The sequence below is a fragment of the Blennius ocellaris genome (genome assembly GCF_963422515.1).
Source record: "Blennius ocellaris genome assembly, chromosome: 8".
Taxonomy (NCBI): Eukaryota; Metazoa; Chordata; class Actinopteri; order Blenniiformes; family Blenniidae; genus Blennius; species Blennius ocellaris.
Window position 1 is genome coordinate 26,850,731 of NC_137657.1, and position 21,131 is coordinate 26,871,861.

At 44.2% G+C, this 21,131-nt stretch overlaps 2 protein-coding genes across 3 annotated transcripts; one reads left to right on the top strand and one right to left on the bottom strand.

Moving 5' to 3' along the window:
- Nucleotides 1-1,254: 1,254 nt before the first annotated feature.
- LOC308133961 (2-iminobutanoate/2-iminopropanoate deaminase-like) lies at nucleotides 1,255-9,124 on the bottom strand. Of its 2 annotated transcripts, XR_013936747.1 has the most exons (7): nucleotides 8,975-9,124; nucleotides 7,414-7,519; nucleotides 6,385-6,439; nucleotides 6,233-6,301; nucleotides 5,144-5,199; nucleotides 3,527-4,166; nucleotides 1,255-1,520 (listed from the first exon to the last, which is right to left on the bottom strand). XR_013936747.1 is itself a non-coding variant. In XM_080501533.1 (6 exons), the coding sequence occupies exons 1-6, from the start codon at nucleotides 9,037-9,039 to the stop codon at nucleotides 4,110-4,112; spliced, it is 408 nt and encodes a 135-aa protein (XP_080357659.1). In that variant the 5' UTR covers nucleotides 9,040-9,124; the 3' UTR covers nucleotides 3,193-4,109. The 2 variants fall into 2 exon arrangements, 1 of the variants encoding a protein (XP_080357659.1); XM_080501533.1 differs by lacking the exon at nucleotides 1,255-1,520 and having other exon boundaries at nucleotides 3,193-4,166.
- A 269-nt stretch (nucleotides 9,125-9,393) lies between these two features.
- Nucleotides 9,394-20,707, top strand: pop1 (POP1 homolog, ribonuclease P/MRP subunit). The gene is made up of 16 exons (XM_080501572.1): nucleotides 9,394-9,517; nucleotides 9,663-9,792; nucleotides 10,581-10,676; nucleotides 12,056-12,231; nucleotides 12,323-12,583; nucleotides 12,674-12,761; nucleotides 12,864-13,042; nucleotides 13,122-13,384; nucleotides 13,464-13,557; nucleotides 13,628-13,730; nucleotides 13,832-13,951; nucleotides 15,151-15,272; nucleotides 16,173-16,364; nucleotides 17,409-17,563; nucleotides 18,270-18,506; nucleotides 19,672-20,707. The coding sequence occupies exons 2-16, from the start codon at nucleotides 9,666-9,668 to the stop codon at nucleotides 20,327-20,329; spliced, it is 2,871 nt and encodes a 956-aa protein (XP_080357698.1). The 5' UTR covers nucleotides 9,394-9,517; nucleotides 9,663-9,665; the 3' UTR covers nucleotides 20,330-20,707.
- Nucleotides 20,708-21,131: the final 424 nt, after the last annotated feature.

Sequence of the window (21,131 nt, forward strand, 5' to 3'; positions counted from 1 at the left end):
TAAAAGCAAGACAACAATTGACTGTGATGGTATAGATATGACAATAGTCATAAAGATAATTTAAGCAATAGCTCATTCTCTTGCATACATCTGCAATCGGTCTTTCAATACCGGTAAATTCCCAAAAGAAGTAAAAACTGCGAAAGTCATCCCACTATGCAAAACTGGAGACGGACACCAATTCAATAACTACAGGCCCGTTCTTCTATTGCCACAATTCTTCAAAAATCTTTTTTTTTACTCACAGATTGAACAAATGTATCCACAAACTGCTTTCTGGAAGCTGATATGATTGAGAGCACAACGATTCACTTTAGTAACATTATTCAAATCAGTAGAAGAAGTCAGAAAAGGGCAGTCGGAGTGTTCATAGACCTGAAAAAAAGCATCCAACACATTCAGTCATGAGATTTTAATCAAGAAACTGGAGCATTATGTGAATCAGAGAGGTACTTCTACAGTGGAGGAAGTTTACATCCCACAGACACATGTTGGCAGCACCAGCACTCCCTACTGTTCTCCTCTGTCAATTACACCCTCACCGTCTGCTCTCAAAACTAAACTGTCTTCCTGCTGTCTCCATGACCATTTTTCCAAAGACAAGATGAATCCCACAGGAGTTAAACAAAATCTGATAAAAATCAAAACTGGTCCTATCAGTAAGCAAAATCCCACAACAATCAAATGTGGACTGTTAAATATTTGTTCACTATCATCTAAATCTTTACTTATAAGTGATTTAATAACAGATACATTTGATTTATTGACCCTCACTGAAACCTGGTTACAATGAGATGAATATTTCAGGCTCAATGAAGCAACTCCCGCCACTCATGTTAATCAACATATTCCTCGAGAAACTGGACGAGGAGGAGGAGTAGCATCTATTTATAGCTCTAGTCTTCTTATCGATCCCAGACCTAAAACTAACCAGAAACCCTTGGAAAATCTCACTTTAAATCTTGTGCAATCGGACCAGAAAACACAGCAGCCTGTTCTTCTTGCCACAGTGTACCGTCCTCCTGGACCATACTCTGAATTTCTGTCTGAATTCTCAGACTTTCTCTCTACTTTAGTACTGAGCTCAGATAAAGTCATCATAGTGGGTGACTTTAATATTCATGTAGATGTTGACAATGATATCCTTAACATTTGGCTCATGACTGGACACAACTGGATTTTCACAAAAGGTGAATGAAGCAGACTCCAACAACAAATTGGCATTTGCAGGTTTTATTGAACAGTCAGGGCAAACTGGTTTACATCTGGCGAGTCCAAGTCCAGGCAGGGGTATATATATATATATATATATATATCGTGATGACCAATGATTGGACCAATCGGCAACAATTTGTGCTTCTAAGACGACTCCAGGTCTCCATGTTCAATATCGGCTCCCTCCATTGTGTCCAGGCTCCACGGCAGAGAGCAGCTCTCCGCCCCCAGCTCTTTGTGAATCACAGATGTGAATCGGGCCAGCTGCTCTGAGCTGAAGTGTTCCTTCCAGTCTCCAGACTGACCTGGCACAACAACACATGTATGACAAGTCAGTGGCAGACCGTCAGGGCCTGCAAGGCCTTCTCTGCAGGCCTAAGATATCAGAATCACAGACTGGTGTTGATTATATATTGTCCATAAATACTTATTAATTAAATCGTTCTAAATGGCCTGTCCGCTTCTCTCCTGGCTGCGCTGCTTCCGGACGTACACTTCCACACTAAAGCTGTTAACCAATCACATTTTAGCTATCACCTATCGCCAGGGTAAAGAAATCTGCCTGAGGCCGTCACATTCACTTCTGCAGGCGTCTTGGAGCGTAAAACGAGTGTCGGGCACGCTGCTGCTAAAACCAATCAGATTTTGGCCACTCAGGGCCTTGTAGAAGGCCTAGCGTGATGTCAGCATATTCAAGCCCTCTGATTGCATGGTCAGAGAGAGTTCACTCTCCAACGCACCTGTGGCCCCGTTTACACAACAACGGACATGAGTGTATCTGCACAACTTTCTTCGCTTTTGGGGGTCCGTTTACACGACACCAGTGTGTGGATCCACTTCATCCGTAAAGTTTTTATCCCAACGGTATCCCCAAGGTGGAAAGATTCTTTCACCCGTCGCTAATCCCTCCGGCAGAGACTGATGGAGGCTATGGCGCGCTCTTACTATGAATCCGTATCTCTTCCCCTCCCCCCCCTTTCATCTGCTCATCCACTTGTAAACAAACATGGAGTGGTATGACTTGCTGTCCGTATTCTGGTTTTATAGTGAATATCAGTAGTTTTAAAGTTGAGATTAACCCCTGAAAGCATCTGATGCATCATCAGTCTATAGAGATGTCGGGTGCTCTCCATTTTCTTCACATTTATAGTTTATTGTTCTCTGCACACGTCTGTGTGGGTTCATTGTAAAAGCAACAGTGCCCTTCAGTGGCCTGACATACTAACTACATCATTGTCAGTCTCTTTCTTTGTAATTGATTAGGTGTTGTCACGTGAAACGTTGTCATGTAAACGGGCCTGTAGCGAGCTGCACGAACAGTTATAGCAGTTTTGTCAACCCACAATGGCCGAAGATAAAGAGATTTGGTTGCGGATTTATTGTCAAAACCATTTTCAAGAGAGACTTTTCCAAGAGGTCATTGAACACACCGCAGAGCTCCAAGGGCAAGGAGGTCCAATTAAGTTGTGCTCACTACAACTTCCATGGCAGGATTCAGGATTATATTATTTTCAAGACCACAAAAGGCTAACGTACGTCTCCCTCCTCGACCCCCAGAAGCTTTGGTAATAGCAGCCACTTAATTATGTCGCTGCAGCTGATGGAGAGTTGTGAAGCCCTGATTTTTTTTCCCGTAAAGGTCGCATCGTAAAAGTATTTATTCTGCCTACACATATATTTAAACTGCTCAGTTTAAATATATGTGCTATGCATGTCATTTTAGTGTGTTAACAATTTGGAAAAACAAACTGTAATGACCATGGGGAAATGTGTGTCCCAGGGTGAGACCAGTTGAGAACCCCTGCATGAGATGACAGATACATGTGCCGACCGACATTCTCCAGAGCGAGGACCCATTCAAGGCTGCTTGCAGCTTTAATTGTTAATGCAACTCTGGTATATGGGGTAAAGGGAAGTCAAAGAGGCGTGTGTGTGTAACTAGACAGTAATGACCAACAAGAGCTCATGCTAATGTGTTTATGAAAGAAAAACAATTGATGAATTCTGACTGTGTCACATGGATCGTACTGCCATAAAGACATTCACTGATGTAGATACAGCTTTTGAACAACACAGAGTTTCAAACACTTTGTGGCAGTGGTGTTGGTCTGTCCTGAATCGACCCCAAGGAAACTCTAATATCACACATCACTTTACCGTATTGTATTTTGAGCTCTGCAATAAAACCAAATTGAATATCTGATGATGATTTCTCGCATGGATTTCAAACTTAAAACACATTCCTCCTTCCCCGTTACTGCTAATCTCATGCACTCTTGTGAAAGAAAAACAATTATAGTGTGCAAACTACCTGATGGTTTATTGAAGGTTAACATGGATCATCCTTCCATAAAGACATTCACTGATGTGGGCACAGCTGGTGAACAGAAGTTTCAGTCGCTTTGCTGCAGAGGTGTCCAAACTATGGCCCACAGGTGAACTTTGGGCCGCGGTCCGTCTCGAATTGGCCCGCAGGAAACTCTAAATATCACACAAAACTTGACAGTATTGTAATCTGGGATTTAACACGGTCCTCAAAATAACAGCTCTGCAATAAAACGAGGCTGGTTTAAAACTCAAAGTTCCTGATGGTGACCAAAAATGACGAAACCAAAACAAGCGAGGGCAGAAAATTCCCCTCAACTGTGTGGCTCTACCCATTTTTCTGTGTTTGAGCCTTTGTGGAAAAAATCTGGACATTCCTGCCTTACAGCTGCCGTGAGACGATTGTGAGCAGAGGGAACTGAAAACACCGTGTCGTCTTCATAGAGGAGAAAGCACATGTTTAAACGAGTATGAATCATCGACTGGTCCTCGAAATATTAAACGAAACATTGTTCTAGGGTGATCAACAAAACAGGACAATGATTGTATTAGTGTGACAGCTGTATTTTTCAAGCGTTGGTCAGAGGGCCCAAAACAGCAACTGCTTCAATCTCGACCAGTCCACCCTGAAAAGAAGGAAAGACCACCAGTTGATAATAGATAAGGATAGCATCTGTCCCCTGTTTACAGATTAAAGCCATTTCAACACCGTCAAACCAGATAAAACACATCAAATAAATGCATTTTAAATGTCCCATATTACACGTTATCTCAACAATTTCAAGTTGGGTGTCAGAGGTCCAACAACATTGTATTTAAAGTGTATTTCAGTGTAGATCAGTGTTGCTCGATTGCTTTCCAGTACCATACGCTAATGTTCACGGTGGATTTCCCAGAAGGGGCTCCTGCAGAAATTCGGTCTCTGCGGCTGCAGCAGGAAATTTCAGTTAGTTAGTTAAAAAATATTGTGTGTCTGAATACGATGCTTGGGCTGTTCGAATGTGCTTATGTGGTTACGACCAAGTAGCTCGCGCTCGATCCTGCTAACTGTGACGATGACTTACAATTTAACAAATTATATCAGTAATCTTTGGACCTTTTTATCTATCAGTGGGAGGATGGAAGGGAGCATTTTTCACTGCAGGACATCACGAATGGAAGATCAGAGAATTTGCTAAAAAGTGGATCAAGTGAGGGACGTGACAGACTCTCTCCACTTCTGGAGCCTCACACTCAGGCCGGGGAGACACATATCACTGTGGGAAAAACCATTAGAAAGTCAATTTTGCATAATATGAAACCTTTAAAATGCAACTAAAGCAGAGCTTCAACCTTTCGCACGTTGAGACTGAAAGCCACAAAACCGATTTTAAACTCACCAAATATGTGTATGATATTCAATATATTCAAGAATCTTGACATACAGAGTGTTGTGTTTTAATAAAATGTGTAATTTTACACTCTATTTGTGGCCGTTTTATCCGTTTCCCTCACAGTTGTAAGAAATATCTACGTTTTTTGTGTTTATTAAAAGGCGGCACTCCGGCCTGAACCCCCCCCACTGAATCATTGAAAAGAGCAAACGTCTTTGAGGAGAACTCACTCTGGGAAGAGCAGCGACCTGATAGGCGGCTCTGGCTGGGTAGTTGGTGCTGAAAACTGCAAACGACACAAACATGACATGCATCAGGCAGATCCGTGTTGGTGTTGACGGTGAGCGAGAACACACCACAGGACAAACATCCACAGAGCCCCCGGGACCGTTTTCCACTTTTACTGACACGTTAAACATTTCCTCGGGGGTAAACTGTTGCCGCTCAAGTTCGGTAACTAAAATATGAAAGCACGTTACATAAACCCAGAGAACAATAATGGAAATAATTGGTTAAATTACTAAGTTAATACATTGTCTTAAATAGTGTTTTAAATTATGGCTCAATATTTCATTACTCTACTAATGGGAAATAGCCTCAAACCACGTACACCTCAGTACAGAGTAGAGTAAACTGTCAGTTTCTTTCTGAATACAATCACAGGGTTTTATAGAAATTTCTACTATTTAAAAAAAGGGGGGCAACACTCTTCCCTAGAGTGTAATTCAGGAAAAATAATAATTTTCATTTTTGTAGTTTGCCACTTTCATGAGACTTTTGGGTTTTACATTGAGGATTATTGTACAATAGGAATTTGTCCCCATTATAATATAACAACTTCACTTCTAAAAATGGCAAATACAACAGTAGAATTACCTCCCGATGTGATTGTGTTTACCTGAACAGGTGTTAGCATGCGTCATGCAGCTACCGGTGAAACTTTATATGAAGCCAGTTAAACTATCGGCATTCTGTAACGTTACTGTGTGGGGAAATGCTGTTTTAGGCAGTTTGTAGGAAATGTTTTGCAACTGTTGTGCCTGATAGAATTATTTAGGTTAAAAATTCACATGCTAATGCATCAGAACATGTTCTATGGCTGGATTCAGTCTTTTTAATTTGTCACATCATTTAAAAAAGAGGATTTCTACAAAGGCAGAATCATTCATTCAATGTGTTTATGTTTTCCAGAAGGTTGAAAGAAAACGTGTGACGTATGATTTTTCTTTTCTTTTTTTCACTTTCTGGCAGAATGCAAGCTAACTTTGTATTGCGACAGAAAGCTTCAGTGAGTGATTGAGTGAGCGAGTGCTACTCACACTGCTTGTACACGTCGTTGACGCTGGTAAAGTCGTTCATGTCGGCCAAGAGCACCGTGGTTTTGACAACTGAGAGAAATGACGCAGACATTATTTCGGTCCACAATGAGGGGTGACAGTATTCAACATGCATAATTCCAAGATTTCCTCACCATTTTCATAGGCGCAGTCAGCGGCTTTAAGGATTTCACCCATATTCACAAGAGCCTGAAGTCAAAGTACAGTGAGTACTGTGAGGAATACTTTTACTGTGTAAAGCACTTTGTGTTGCAGCCTTTCGAATGAAAAACACTTCAGAAATAAAGTCTAATTGACGGATCAATTAATCAACTGGAACAGCAGAAAGATTCCTTCCCTGAGCCTGGCTTTACAGGTTTCTTCCTTTTTTTTTTTAATACTTAAAGTCTATTAGTTTTTTTCAGAAGAACAGAGAAACATATAAACCATACAGCAACATAAACCGTAAACAGTGTCACAGTACATCTGAATTGACCATCATTTTTCTATTACAATTCCAGGCAATTTACATTCTTACAACATTTGGTACAGCATGTTAAGTTTGTTTTATTACACTGCACAGGTAGTGTGTGTGGTGTGTGAGGAGGATCTTATATCTGAAAGTATAGCTGTAGTTTTGTCCATTTTGCAATGTACGACTCCTTTTGTAGGCGTGGTAAGAAGGTCAATCTTTCCATCTCAGGAATCTCCCTGATAACTTCCACCCAATTATCTACTGTAGGTGCATCCTTCTGTCACCATTTACGAGTTATTGCTTTCTTTGCTGAAGCAATCAGTATTTTCAGCAGGTATCTATCATGTCCTGCCATTCCTTCCTGTAAATCACACAGATAAAGTGTCGTGCATTTTAATGGTATATTCTGCCCAAAAATATGTTGGAGAACTTCCTGAATATTTGAATTTTTGGGCAGTTCCAAAAATATCATTCCCACAACTTCTCCAACACGTAGAGCCCGTTGGTGTAAAATGTGTTGTCATTTTAGGAGTAGCAAAAAAGCGAACAAAGTTACAGGTTTCTTCCTTTTAAAAGGAAACTACCTGCTCTGCTCGCTCACGTGAGATCGTTGTCAGTAAAAGTACATCGATGGGGATTTGTGTTGTATTTGGCGCTACGGGAACAAACTTGAATCGAATCGACGGATCTGTGGTTTCTGGGGTTTCACCTGTCTGGTCTGAGCCTGAACGCCACCTTCCACCAGCTGCCCGCTGACAGGATCCATCCCGAGCTGTCCCGATATGTACATGGTGCGGTCAGCCACCACCGCCTGGCTGAAGGACGCACACACATCAACAGGTAAACAAAAAAAAAACAACAGGCTAAAAATAACAAGTGCACATTGTTTGTTTCATACCTGTGTTTGATTTTGACTGTTCCTGAATTTGAATTATTTATAGTCACAGCTTTTGATTTGGGGTCAAGTATTCTGCAATTCTAATGTGATTTCAAAAAAGGTTGAGAGAATGTGCGTAACTGAAATGTGAAAGAACGTTAATAAGAAAAGGAAGATTGCTTCTACACAGGGGTGCTGCAGTGTTTATTTGACTGCATCCGAGGATATATTTTGCTTTATTTTTTTTTTAGCATCAATGGAAATGAAATGGGAGAAGTTTTTTCATTGTTATACATAATAGGCTCTTGTAGGGTTTTATAAAAAATGTATATACTGTTTGGTTCTCTGTATAAGTGTATACTCTGTATATACGTATCCCTGTGTCTTTGTATCCTAAGGTTTTCACTCTCATGGGATAAATGGCAAACTGCTGTGAAACGAAGCAGGTGAATATAGCCACCAAGCCCAGGAATAAATAGAGATCAGCTTCAAAGACAGAAATGGGCTCTCTCATTAAAAAAAAACAGTAAAAACCCATAGAATCTCTCAGATAAAACGATGTTTGCCAATCTGCAAACCAATCAATTTGACTGTCAGCATAAGCTCGACATTCACACAAGAATGTCAATATCTTTCTTTCCACGTATTTCAACATTACGACCATACCTGGTGGCAACAAGCCAGAAGTCAGGAGCAGAAAAGCACAAAATAATGATTATAGATGTGATAATTTTCAGTGTGAAAACCAAACAGTTTCATATGGTTAGATTTGAGTCGATGAAGTCAAATCTCTAAAAAATCTAATTTACTTAAGTATCATCATACTTACTTATACTAGTTACTAATATTGTGCTCCCCTAGTGAACACAACGAAACAAAAAGGCAGATGAATTCGACAACTATTTCTCTGCATGAAAATCTAATCATGCAGTGGACAGATTAAAAAAAAGACTAAATGGAAATAATAAAACTTGAATAGTGGGCTCTTTAAAGGTGGAAATGGTGTTAAATCAAAAAAAAGTTAAAGTATAGAAATACTGGTCTGAATGACAAATAGAATCTAAAATTTTAAGATCCTGAGAGATCACTTAAATAGAAAACTGTTTTCATGGTTTAATGTTTGCATGTTTATTCAACCCTTCAATAGTTTGCAGAGTTTCGGGGCAAAATCCAACATGAATGCACTTTGCTCCACAAACCAGAGCCAGTGGAAACTCAATGTATCTGTATGGACACAGAAAACACGGCCAATGCAATTCTTTATTTCCATTCTTCACAGAACATGGACAGGCTGTAGCCATGTGGTCTCAGTGTTATTCAGACTTGTGTCAGCTGTTGAAACAGTGGAAACTTTAGATTCAATCTGATGCTTCAACTCCTGAAATCTGCTCACCTGTACGGCCCGATGGCAGCAGGGGCCTTGGCCGTGCTGACGATCTTCCTGACGATTGCAGACATTTCTCTGATTATCTAACAAACAGAGAGAACGAAATGACCTATAGCACGGCGATCTAACACATTGGAAAGAGAGAAGTGAGTTCCTGCGCAGTCCGCTGCTGGGAGAAGGTGAAAGACGACTTTTACCGTAAATATGAGTAAAGATACGCAACAGGATATTTTATTTCCATTGTCACGACCCATAAAGATACATGGCTTTGGAATGATATAAATATATGATAATTACTGTCGAAAGAAATCTGAAGAAAACTGACAAAATGAAGAGAAACGGTTTAGATCATCACTGTATTTTGTTGTTGCGCGTTTACACTACATGTGTCGTGACCACCCGGAAGCAAACAAGTATCTGGCAGCACGAGCATGAGGAAGCGTGAGGAAGCCTCACATGGTGGCTAAACGGGGAGCTAACGGCAAAAGTAGAGGGCGGACGCGTTTAAACAGAGGTTTCTGACGCGCGCTGTCATTGGTGAATACTGAGGTGAGAATTCAATCATTAAATATCGTGTTTAAGTCATGTTTATGTGTCTTTTATTTGGCAGGGAACTCTTTTTTTCCCCCCCCTCCCTCCTCGGGCTCATGTTAGCTGTGAGGAAAGTCTCAGGCGTGTCGTCCTGTTTCCACAGAAAATGTCTGCGGCTAAAGTGAAAATGCGGGAGAAGAAGCTGAGAAACCAGCCGACCAGTGTGCAGTATCCACCTGCCCCTGTGACCGCCGAGAGCAGCTCCCACAACGGAGGAGACACGCCGAGAAGCGGTACGATGACTCGACTGGTTGTGTGTGTGTGTGTGTGTGTGTGTGTGTGTGTGTGTGTGTGTGTGTGTGTGTGTGTGTGTGTGTGTGTGTGTGTGTGTGTGTGTGTGTGTGTGTGTGTGTGTGTGTGTGTGTGTGTGTGTGTGTGTGTGTGTGTGTGTGTGAGAGTGTGAGTGTGAGAGAGAGAGAGAGAGCATTAATTCATAAAAGTTAAAAATCCTTCTAACGTCAACAAAGAGTTGAACTCGGAGCCGAAAAGTGAAGATTGTAAACTTCAGAGGTCCCTGTGGTACTTTGCTTTGTAAACAGGTAAACAGATGGATGGTTGTTCTCAGTTAAAAGACAAACATATTCGATTCAAAATGGAATTGGATTGAAAAGTGAGCGGAATTATTATGGCATTCGGTAGCCACTTATGACTTATAAAGTGAATGGCAAGTTGAAAGATGTACATATACCCTATAACACAGGCAACCCAGTAAACCACTTATTTACAATATCAGTATTTGTATACTTCACTTCTCATCTAGCTTTCACACTTATTGCTCTTACTCTTGAAACCTTTCTTTGTAAACACAAATAAAATAACTGAACAAAAAAAACAGCCATTTTTGAGGAATTGTTGGGTTCAGTTTAGTGACCTACTGTAAAACTCAACAGACACTTCCTCTGCTTTTGCTGCAGGTGCATTCCAGTGTTGCAAAGGAGTTTTGAGTATGTTTGTTTCTCTGTGTGGTCCTGAAATGGCTATTTTTCCATTAAAGCTTCATCTCTTGTGCACCCCTCTGCAGGAAACCCAAACAAACCGCCCCACCACAGCGGGTGGGTGCGTGGTCATCGTAGAGACGGCGGAGGCTACTCCAAGGAGATGCCCAAGCACATCACCGGTAAAGACGTCTCCCTATCTCAACCGCACACTTTACTTCTTCCAACATTTGTCTGTTCATCAACTGAAGCAGTTTGTATGGAAAAGAGGGAACGCAGGTCTTCCCCTGCCTTGTCCCCAGTCTGCCACAAGGAGACAAACAAGTCATCCCAAGGCGTATATTGAGGGGTACTTGGACAACTTGAGATTCTCTTTTTTCTGACCACGTCAGGCGGCTTGTCATCACTGTGTGATGTTTGCAACCAATAGAAATGCAACAGAAAATGACCATCCAAGTGACCTCCGCTTTAGATTCTGTAAAGAAGTTAAATGTTTAATTCTCCACTTCCACACTTTTTAAGTGTTTCCACCACATCAATTAAATTCTCAGAGCCACGGCTCTATTCTCTTTCAGCTTTATTTCCTTGAAGACTGTATCTGTAAATTGTTTATGTCAGAGATAATGTTGCTTCAGTGAAGTACACATTTCATAATTGAAGTTCTTGATGTGATTCAAACTGCTAAGATTGCCTTAAAACGTCCAAGACAAGTGTTCAACCCTGTACCTCTGTTATTCTGCATATACAAAAATCTTATTTATATATATGTATATACATATCAGTCTTTTCTCTCAGAGTTTCTTCCTGAACTCTGAATGAACTGACTCTTAGACCACGTTTACACGTACCTGGGCGTCAGAAAAATAAACGGTGATATTTCTCTGCATTTGTGCCGCACATTTACACAAACACAGCTACGACTCACCACAAACAATGATTCCTGAAAACTCCAGCCACAGTGGAGAGTAGTTGTATGCATCCAAAAATTTTTTTTCCAGGATTCTGATTGGCTATCAGGGCTTCTTGCGACACTGCCCTCTGCAGGTTTGGCATGCTCATAGCAGCTCTGAACCAGCTGTATATGTGGGTCAGTGTAAATTAAGATTTTTTTTCTTTTTAAACATAGAGAGGCAAATAACTGTTTTTGTTTTTTTTTTTCGTTTTGAGTTTCAGGTTCCAGAGCAGTTGATCTGAATTAGTTCAATCAACTCTCAGTATGTGAACCTTGAGTTATAAGTGAGTGAACAACCACAGCAAAATGCCATCATCAATGGGGCCCCGATACCATGAGTCACTATGGCAACAGACCGAAAACAGTTATTTTGCTGCAAAACTCCCGGCGCTGCCGCAGCGGAGGAGGAATTAACATTTAACTTGCTCTCTCCACTGGAACTTGAATGCAAACCAAATTCACCTTTTATATTACTGGTAGTATAGATGGCTTTGAATGCCCTTCGAGTCTTTTATACTTAACTGCTTTCTGCACGTTAAGGCCTTCACGTTCAGCTTGACGAGGTGTGAATTTCACTCTGGCTAACCCTCCACGTCTCTCCCTGCCCAGCCGGAGGTTTCGCCAGAGCCAGGGCGGCCGAGGTGAGCGCCATGCTGAAGGCCGTCACCAAGACAACGGGCAGCAGCCACGTTTTCGGAGCGCTCCCCAAACACATGAGGAGGCGGGCGATGAGCCACAACACCAAGCGGCTTCCGCGCAGGCTGAGAGACGTGGCCAACAGAATGGTAACGCGTAGTTCGTTTTGTCCTCTGTGACACGTCTCTGGTGTGTTCCCTGACACTCCCTCCGCCCCCCCCCCCCCCCCCCCCCCTCCAGCGGGAGAAGAGCCTCCAGGCCGGCGCGAAGAAGAAGAAGGAACAGGCCCGGAGGAAAAGCCGCAAGGCCCGGCGGCGCCACGGCAACCTGCTGCTGGAGTTCAACCGCCGCCAGCGGAAGAACATTTGGCTGGAGACGCACATTTGGCACGCCAAGCGCTTCCACATGGTGAAGAAGTGGGGCTACTGCCTCGGCGACAGACCCACATACAAATGCTACCGGCCGTGCTACCGAGCCATGAGCAGCCACTGCCTCCTGCAGGTGAGCGCGCGCGGGGCCACGAGGACGGTCGGTGCTTTATAGGCCGGAAAATCGGCCCCCCACATAACCTCTGTGGCTCTGTTCACTCAGGATCTCTCTTATTACTGCTGCGTCGAGCTCCAGGGGGAGGAGGACAAACTGCTGGCCGCTCTGTCACAGCTGAGCAGCAAGGAAGCCGGTGAGGCCGAACGAGTCTGTTTGTCCCCGCCAACGGTTTGTGTTTTAATCAGAACACGAGTGTTGAGGGCAGTTTGTGATCTTATCTTGTTTGTTCTGGTAGGTCCTACGTTTGCCGCGGCCGCGTGCCTGTCAGGCTGCAGACAAGGCAGCGTGACGGTGTACAGGGCGGGGCAGTACCCTTCACAGCCACTAGGCTCCGTCACCTTCCTCTGGAGGCCCCGCACACCAGGCTCGGCCCACAGGCAGCTCTGGATCTGGGCCCATCCCACCCTCAAGCAGGTGTCGTAACGCGTTTCCGCATAGTTTTGCGGCGGAGGATTTAAAGGGGACTTCTAAAAGTCTGTTCTCCTCCGTACAGGACCTGCTCCCCGAGTTGCAGGTTGTGTGTCAGTGCTTTGAGGCTGTGGTGCCTCCGGTCGTACCGGTGGCCACACCCGCGGAGGTCCAGCCCGCCGTAGAACCGGAGCTGAAACCTGAAACTGCTCCAGAAGCCGGGACCAAGAGAAAGCAAAGCGGTGAGGACGCCAGCGAGCCTCCTGCCAAGAAGATCCTGGGAGACGGAACAAGATCACCTTCCACACCCGTTACCTGGAAGTCCAGCTCAACTGGAATCGTTATAAAGTCAGTTTTATTTGCCCCCTCCCACTTTGATTCTGACACAGTTTTAGCAAAATGATTAATGTTCTTGTCTCTGCTGCAGCGACCTCTCGATGGAGATCGTACGGTACCGTCTGATTGGTCCGCAGTCCCACGCTGTGCTGGCGGAGACCTTGGAAGCAGCTCCTGGCTGTGATGTGAGGATCGCATTGTTTGCGCGTGATTTCAGTCCTCGCGGGACGAGCTGAATGTAGTGATGTCTTTCAGAATAAATGTCAGGGATCTCCTCTGTGGTGGCCTCGGCTCTGCATGGATGAAGGCAAAATGAACCTGCATCGACGACAAACTGAAGTCTTTCACCTCCTCAAAGGTTTGTTCCCTGGCTTGTTTTTTTTTTTTCTCCTCTGTGACGTAGTTTGTAAAGTTTTGGTTTTAATGTTTGTGTAACCGTGTGTTGTCTTTGCCGCTCAGGCGTCCACTCCACCACTGAGCTCCCTGCCGGCACGGTGCTGGGCCTCACCGTGGAGGACCCCAGGCTGACTTTACCCAGAAAGAAGGTTAAAGCTTTGCCCTGTGTACAGCAGACGCAAGGTAAACTCCGACCTGCCACGTGACCAAACAAAAAAAGTGGAACAGGGCAGAATAGGACTGTTGTCTGTGGCCACGGGGTTGTTTGAGTGAGTGTACATCTGGTCCTGTGCTCCGGGGGGGCCTCTGCCTGGCCATGCAGATGTTCCAGGTTCGAATCCTGGCAGGACCCTGCACTCCAAACACACCCGGTGACCCGCGACAGCCACTGATGTGAAGAGCAGTTTACCAGACCTGTTTATTATTCCATCGGTGAAAATCATCAATCGTATAGGGATTGTGTGATTTTTATGTGAAAGTACTATTCAAATAGATTAAAATAAAGTAGCATCTTTTCAAATAGGGTATGAACAAATGTTAAATATTTGATTCTTTGCTGTTAAGCAGTCCAAAAAAAATTGTTCTGGCTATTTTCCAACCTCCGAAACCAAAGAATTCAATACAGTCCTTGATCACAGGCTTTTATAAACGACACAATCCAAAAAACAAAACGATGTCCTAGCGTCAGGTCAGTAAGGCTCACTATCGGCAGGTTTTGATAGGAAAAGCTGCAAAGCTCTTAAACATCAATGAAACGGGCAATTCAACATATGTTGAAATGGCCAATATCTACATTTCTGCATATTTCAGTGATGGTCTGAGTTTGTATTGATATTATTTCCATTAGATTCTCTGACTTTACTGCTTCACTATTGGAGGTAAGGCGGTGAGCTTCACCAGCTTAATTATTTACCTTACCATGATGCCCGCTAGGTAAAGTTTAGAACGATCAAAGTCCATCTTTAATATGATTTTCAATCCGGCCAACATGTGAAAGTGAGGATAAAATGTGTCCGTGCCAAAGTTATCTGATGGTTTTGTGTAGTAAGCTTGTGACCTTTGTTTTTGTAGTAGCAAGCTAACATGTAGTCTTCTTCACATTTCACGAGTCATATTTAAAGCGGATTTTATCCTTCTTACCTTCCTTGATGGGAAAACCTAATCTGGTTTATTAATCCTAAACATGTATCTACACAACAGTTAATACAGAAAATGGACACCGACTATTTGAAAACATTAATTTCTACATCTCACCTCAATAACAAGTATTGAAGACATCGGCACTACGACGTGTCTGCTCATTCGGTGGGGGTTATGATCCAGCGGTGGAGAACTTAATGCTGCTCATACAGGAGCGCGTTGTGTCTCTGTTTCCTCTCCAGATGTGGACAACGAGAGGAGGGCGGAGCTGGTGGTGCGAGGCGTCCCGGAGCGCTGCTGCCAGAGCTCCTTGTGGGAACGATCGGTCCGAGACAACGTCACCGAGAACAAAATGTCTGAGCAGGTAAACTTTTGTCTTTGTTGTCGACACACGTGTTGCACAACGGTGGTTTCATTGGGCTGGTGGTGAAGGTTTTGGCTTGGGGTGTAACGGTACACAAAAATCACGGTCCAGTACGTGCCTCAGTACAAAAGTTGCGTTTTTTTTTTTTTTTTTTAATGGGAAAAAAAAACTACTCAATTAATTCAAAGACTATTTTCTGAAACCAAACTTTGGTTTATTGTTCTCTTTGGTTACCAAACAGAACAATATATACAAGTGTAACAGGAATACTGCTGCATAGTTCTTAATATCAAATAAACAAAATATAATAAAATGAAACTCCTACTTGTTTTTATTTCTGCAATACGGCGCCACTGAGAGACGAAGGAGGTCGGCCAGTGGCGTAGCGCCACAACTCTGGGCACTATGAGGTTTTAAGTTTCGCATTTAAAACCATTCTGTACATTAACCATTGTTAATAGTTGAATTCGAGTGAGTTTTTAAATTTTTTTATACGTTCCCGTGACGATCTGACTGTTGACGGAAGTGAAAAATTCAAAATGGCGGACAGCGCGGAGTTTCCCCGACGACGCAAATTGACAAGATTCCCGAGGAATTACGCGACGCTATCCAATCGGAATGCGGATCAGGAATCGGGAAGAAAATAGCGGCTGCGATCGACCGCGGTCTTCACATACTATCGTCGGCGTTCACGCGAGAATCACGTGATCGTGCTCTCGGGGTGAGAAATGGCCGTGCCTGGCGACGGCGTGGTCTGTTGGCGATACCCAATGATTTTTGCAGAAAATCTTTTACACGCCCCAGATGTTCGGAAAAGCCTAAATGTCGAGCCCTGGTCTTTAAATGTTTGTACCGCAGTACGGCTACTAAAATCATGCATTGATAAACTTGTGCCTGCAGGAGTTGAACCGTTTGAGAAGTGAGGTGCTTGTGCCCGGCTCCAGGCTGAGCCCCACTCCCCTGCAGGGCCGGGTCCCCGTCCTCCTGGTCCACCAGCCCGGCAAGCAGGTGGGCCACGACATGAGCTGCTGGGGGGCTGGGTGGGACCTGCTGCTTCCTAAAGGCTGGGGCATGGCCTTCTGGATCCCTCTGGTACGTACCAGCTGGAAGCTCATGTCTTGTTTTTTGCTTTTGTAATTTGTTGCGTTTGGGTGAAAAATGATTAGAAAGACCAAGCAGCTTAATTTCTTTGTCCATTCTAATATAAGAAGAATCTGTATTGAAGTACTGTTTAGTTTCCCTTCAAAAATGGGATAAACGTTATTTTATTTTGTTAAAGCAGAACAAGTCCCCTCGGGCACAGAGTGAACTGTGGGATTACAAGCCAGTTCCATATTAGATGTTGCGCGACACCTCCCTAATCGATACTAGTCAACATCCCACCCCTCGTGTCCCGTGGTTGGTGTGCGTTCAGAAACAAAAAGCAGTAATGCGTGATAGTAATTGTCCATTTTAATCACATTAGACCCGTGGTTACTTAATAATTGCTCAAAAGTTAAAAATTTTTTTTTCTAAATTCAAAAGCAAAACATTTTATGTATCAATGTCGTGGCTTGGAGGTTAAAGAAGCAAGTTTGTGGCCATAATGTCAAAGTCCTGGGAAGTATGCACATTGTGGACGAGCACTGATCTGTTTGACGGCACATGTTTCAGGAGGAATTAAAAAAAAAAAAAAAAAATCTCCTGATTACATTCAACCCTGAGTCAGTGGTTTCCAACCTTTTTTGTTAAGGGACTCCAATTTTGAACCTTTGTAAACTCAGGCGACCCTCACCACACACCGTAGAGTTAAACAATGTTGGAGCCTTGCAACACTATATGTGGAATAGTTTATTTGTTATATTCTCTGACTGCTCGATAAGGAGATCATTGTATGACACATGATACCTTCTGAACATTAAGTGTTTCAGAAGTGCTGTTTTTTTTGTAATTTGTAATGTAGAAATACTTTTGTGGGTTTTCCTTTTTTTTGTTTGTCTGGAAGATATTTTTCACTATTCGCTTTGCCGCATCCACATTTTTGCTACAAGCTAGTTCAGATCAGTGCTGTGAAAATGTTAAATGTACCTTGAAATTGAAATTCGAGCTGTATGCCTTCAAGTTTGTGTCTTAAACTCTTTTAAATTCGCCCTGCAGGTGTACAGAGGGGTTCGCGTTGGGGGGCTGAACATGAGCCTGAAACACTCTCAGAACAAAGCCGCCCCCCACTTCCCCCACGATTTCCCCGACTGCCCCGCGGGCGCCCGCTTCCAGGAGGAGCAGGAGGCCGAGCTCCTGGACAAGTTTACAAGGTCAGCTGAAGGGAGGGGGGTTTGACTAACCGTTACCCCGTATTCATGTTTGCGATTAGTACTCTGAAACGAGAGAGGACGCATTCTCATCGGGAACACTCTGTTCTGCCAGGACTTCTATCTCGCAATTACAATTTTGGCTTTTATCTGCGACGGCCACTATGTAAGAACGTCGAGCGAGTATGAGAGGTTCGCTGATAGAAATCTTAAGACGCTACCCCGGAGTCCAACATCTCTCCTCTTTTTGTTTTTCCTAATAAATTTTAATCAACTGTTCCCAATCCTGAATTCGCCCCCGGTGGTGAATTGGGCTGCGGTTTCCACCCCGGTCTCCCACACTCCAGGGTTTGTATCGGGAGTAGAAGGGAGCAACCAAATAGACATTTATTATTAACAATCCTGATGGTTTTCTGTTGGATAAGCGCAGTGTAAGGTGACGTGACGCAATACTGGAGCTAGAAATGCTTTGTTATTGTTTAATTCTCTGTAAAGATAATGTTGACTGATCTCAAGCTGCCCGTAAATTAGAGGCTCTGATGGAAAGAAGCCCTCGAAACTCTTCACATGAATTTTCATGACGCGCCCCCCCCCTGCAGACGAGATGTTAGTGATGCTGATAGTCCCTCGTTCAGTCACGTCTTCCACGAACTGGCCGAGTTTAGCCCCGCGGTCTGACAACGGCGTGACCTTCCCACCTCCCCTGTAGGCATCCGCCCGCCAAGAGGACCAATTATATCAAACATGGCTGTCTGGCTCCTTTCCGTTGCCCGTGGCAACAGCTGGCAGAGGAGTGGGAGCTCATCGCCAGAGGAGGAGGAGGAGGAGGTGGAGGAGAGGACCGGGTAGGAGACGGCCAGGCGGCACACTCTGAAGCCACGACGGAGGTGGAGAAGACGTCACAGCTGGACGTGCCGAAGCCTCCGAGCCGCTTCACCGTGCTGAGGTAAAGTTCAGTGTTGGAGGAAAAACATTACCGTGGATGTTTCTCATACGTGTTTGTAATGCATGAAATGGTTTAGTTAAAATCCCCACATTGTGGTTTATAAGTAATGAAAGTGGGATCGGTATTAGAAAACTGTTGTAATAGAAAATAGACAATACGAAGGCCCTAACCCTAACAATACAGAATCTCATTCGACAATATAAAGGAAATGCACATTTTACACTTAATAGGACATATAAATGTCTCCTAATTCTGAGAACAGGATGTCTGTAGCAACCGATACAGTAATGTTAATAAAGTAATACCTGGCAGGTAGTTTCAATTATATGAATTCGAATTAAAAGGTATTTGTCAAGGAGTCGTGGCATTCTGCAGCTTCAGCCTGGATCGTCTGCTTTAGTCTGTTCACTGTGACTAATTTGTCCTGAAAAGTTAAAACCAGCCAGTTTGCGGAGTTGAAGGAGATGGTCCAGATATTCAAATGTTGGGAAGAAAGGTAAAAAAAAATTTACTTTTAATCCTATTGCCTGCAAAAAATCTACCTGAGAAGGTTTATTTGCCTCCTTTGATTTAAATTAGAGGATTTTCCCTCCCATTTTCTCCTCATGCTGACTTTTCCGTGAAAGTAAACTTTCGCGATTATTAAAAGAAAAAAGTTTGCCCCAAAGTCCTCTCAATCCAAATAATCTTTCTACCCGTCGCTTCGAAGGGGCCCTTGAGCAGCGTCTACACTTCCACCCTCTGATCACCACTTACCTGGTTGGTTATTGAGACGCCAGCAGAGCTTCTGACAGGCTTGACGCTTTCCCAGGCTTCCCTTTCATCATAATGCCCCTGATGAGAATACCCAAAGTACATCCAGCCTCAAATTGCTGCAATTCATCACGGAGATTAGTGGCAGGGCAGAGGAGCATCTATCAGCTTAGAGCCATCGCATAAGCTTTGAGTAATGGATGACTTTATGGGGGGGAAAAAAAATTGGATTGCTTCACCGACCATTGGCTGCCTCTTTCTTTTCAGCATTAGGAATTAAAAACGTTCTCAAAGACGTTTAATGTCTCTCAGGACAATTTAATGGGGGCCAAAGAAAGTGCAACTTCTCCTTCCAGTGTTTCCCAGCTGGTCCAATCGGGTGAGGTTTTTTTTTTTTTTTCCTCGTCTCCAGGAACAGGAAGGCTCTGAGGCTGCTCTCCGCTTGGTGCGGGCCCACCACATCCAAAGGTCAGAGGTTACGCCGCGTCGGGGAGGCGCCTCCTCTGCTGCGCCCGGCCGCCGCGGCGTTTCTCGGCGCGCACCCGACGAGTCTGGTGTGGGTGCGCCTCGCGCTGCCGTCGAAGGGCAAACCGGAGCTCCACGCCATGGTGTGTGTGCCGACCGCCGAGGACTTGAAGCTGCTGGGCAAAGGGCGAGTGGGCAGCGGCCCACAGGAGCCGGCGCACAGAGACCGCTTCAAACACAGAATCCGAGGCAAGAAGAAGAAGAAGAAGAAGAAGGAGGAGGAGGAGGAAACCCCCGCAAAATCCTCATCTGCAGAGTCGAACGTTCCAGACGAATCATCCAAGTCGTCGTCCGCGCCGGTCTTTGGGCTGTGGCCGGACCCCCTGCCCAGCGTGGCCTCGCACTGCGCCCGGGTCAGCCTGGGCTGGGTCACCCAGGGGGATTTCTCCCTGTCGGCGGGCTGCGGCGAGGCGCTGGGCTTCGTCAGCGCGGCCGGCCTGGTGGATACTCTCCTGAGCCAGCCGGCCGACCGCAGGGGGACGCTGCTGCTGCGCAACCCCGCCTCGCTGCACTACCGCTTCGCAAAGGTCAACGTGGAAGTGTGAAAAGCACCCCAGCATGTGAAACCCTCAGAGGCGCGCCGATCCAAGCAATAAAGTGTCTCGATGCTTCGTTATGCTGGGCAGTAACTGTGTGCCGTTGTTAAATTAAAACAAACAAAAAAAAACCACAGACTACATAACCTGGTTGCATTCAAGAGAGAAGTTTGAGTAAAGTACATGACGGACGGCCTCATTGTTTCTGCGTTATGATTTGTTTTCATGGCAATGCCTTTGTCAGAAGAATGAAAACCTTGGTTTTGTTTGAAGACATTTTGTAAACTCGTTTTCCAAAAGAAACTAATTTATGATCTATTTTTTACGACTTTGCTGAGATTGTGTGTTCTTGGCTTTTTTGCTTTTCACTAACGAGTCGTGTTAGAAGTTCTGGGCTGCAGATATGAGTTCAAGAGTTATTGAGGTGTTTTAGTTTGAAGACGATAATAAAATCCCCGTTCCACACTCTGTGACCAAACGAACTCTTCAGTTTAACCTAAACTCTTAGAGTCAATGTGGCGAAAGGACACTGCAACACTTCTTCTTTTTATAGGTCCTCCTGCAGCGGCAGTGGCTTTCCCACACATCCCATAATGTGTAGGTGGCAGATGAGAGTTTTGGTTTCCACGGCAACACTAAAGTTTTGGTAGCAGTTGTTGGAAGGTTTATCCGAGGCGAAGATGGGCGGTTCGGGTCGTACGTTGCAGACGAGTTATAATTACGAGGCTGTGGGATTGCGCTCGTGTCGGCACGGCGACCGATGGGGGGCGAAGACTGTAGAACTGAATTCTATCAGCGAAAGTGAAGGTAA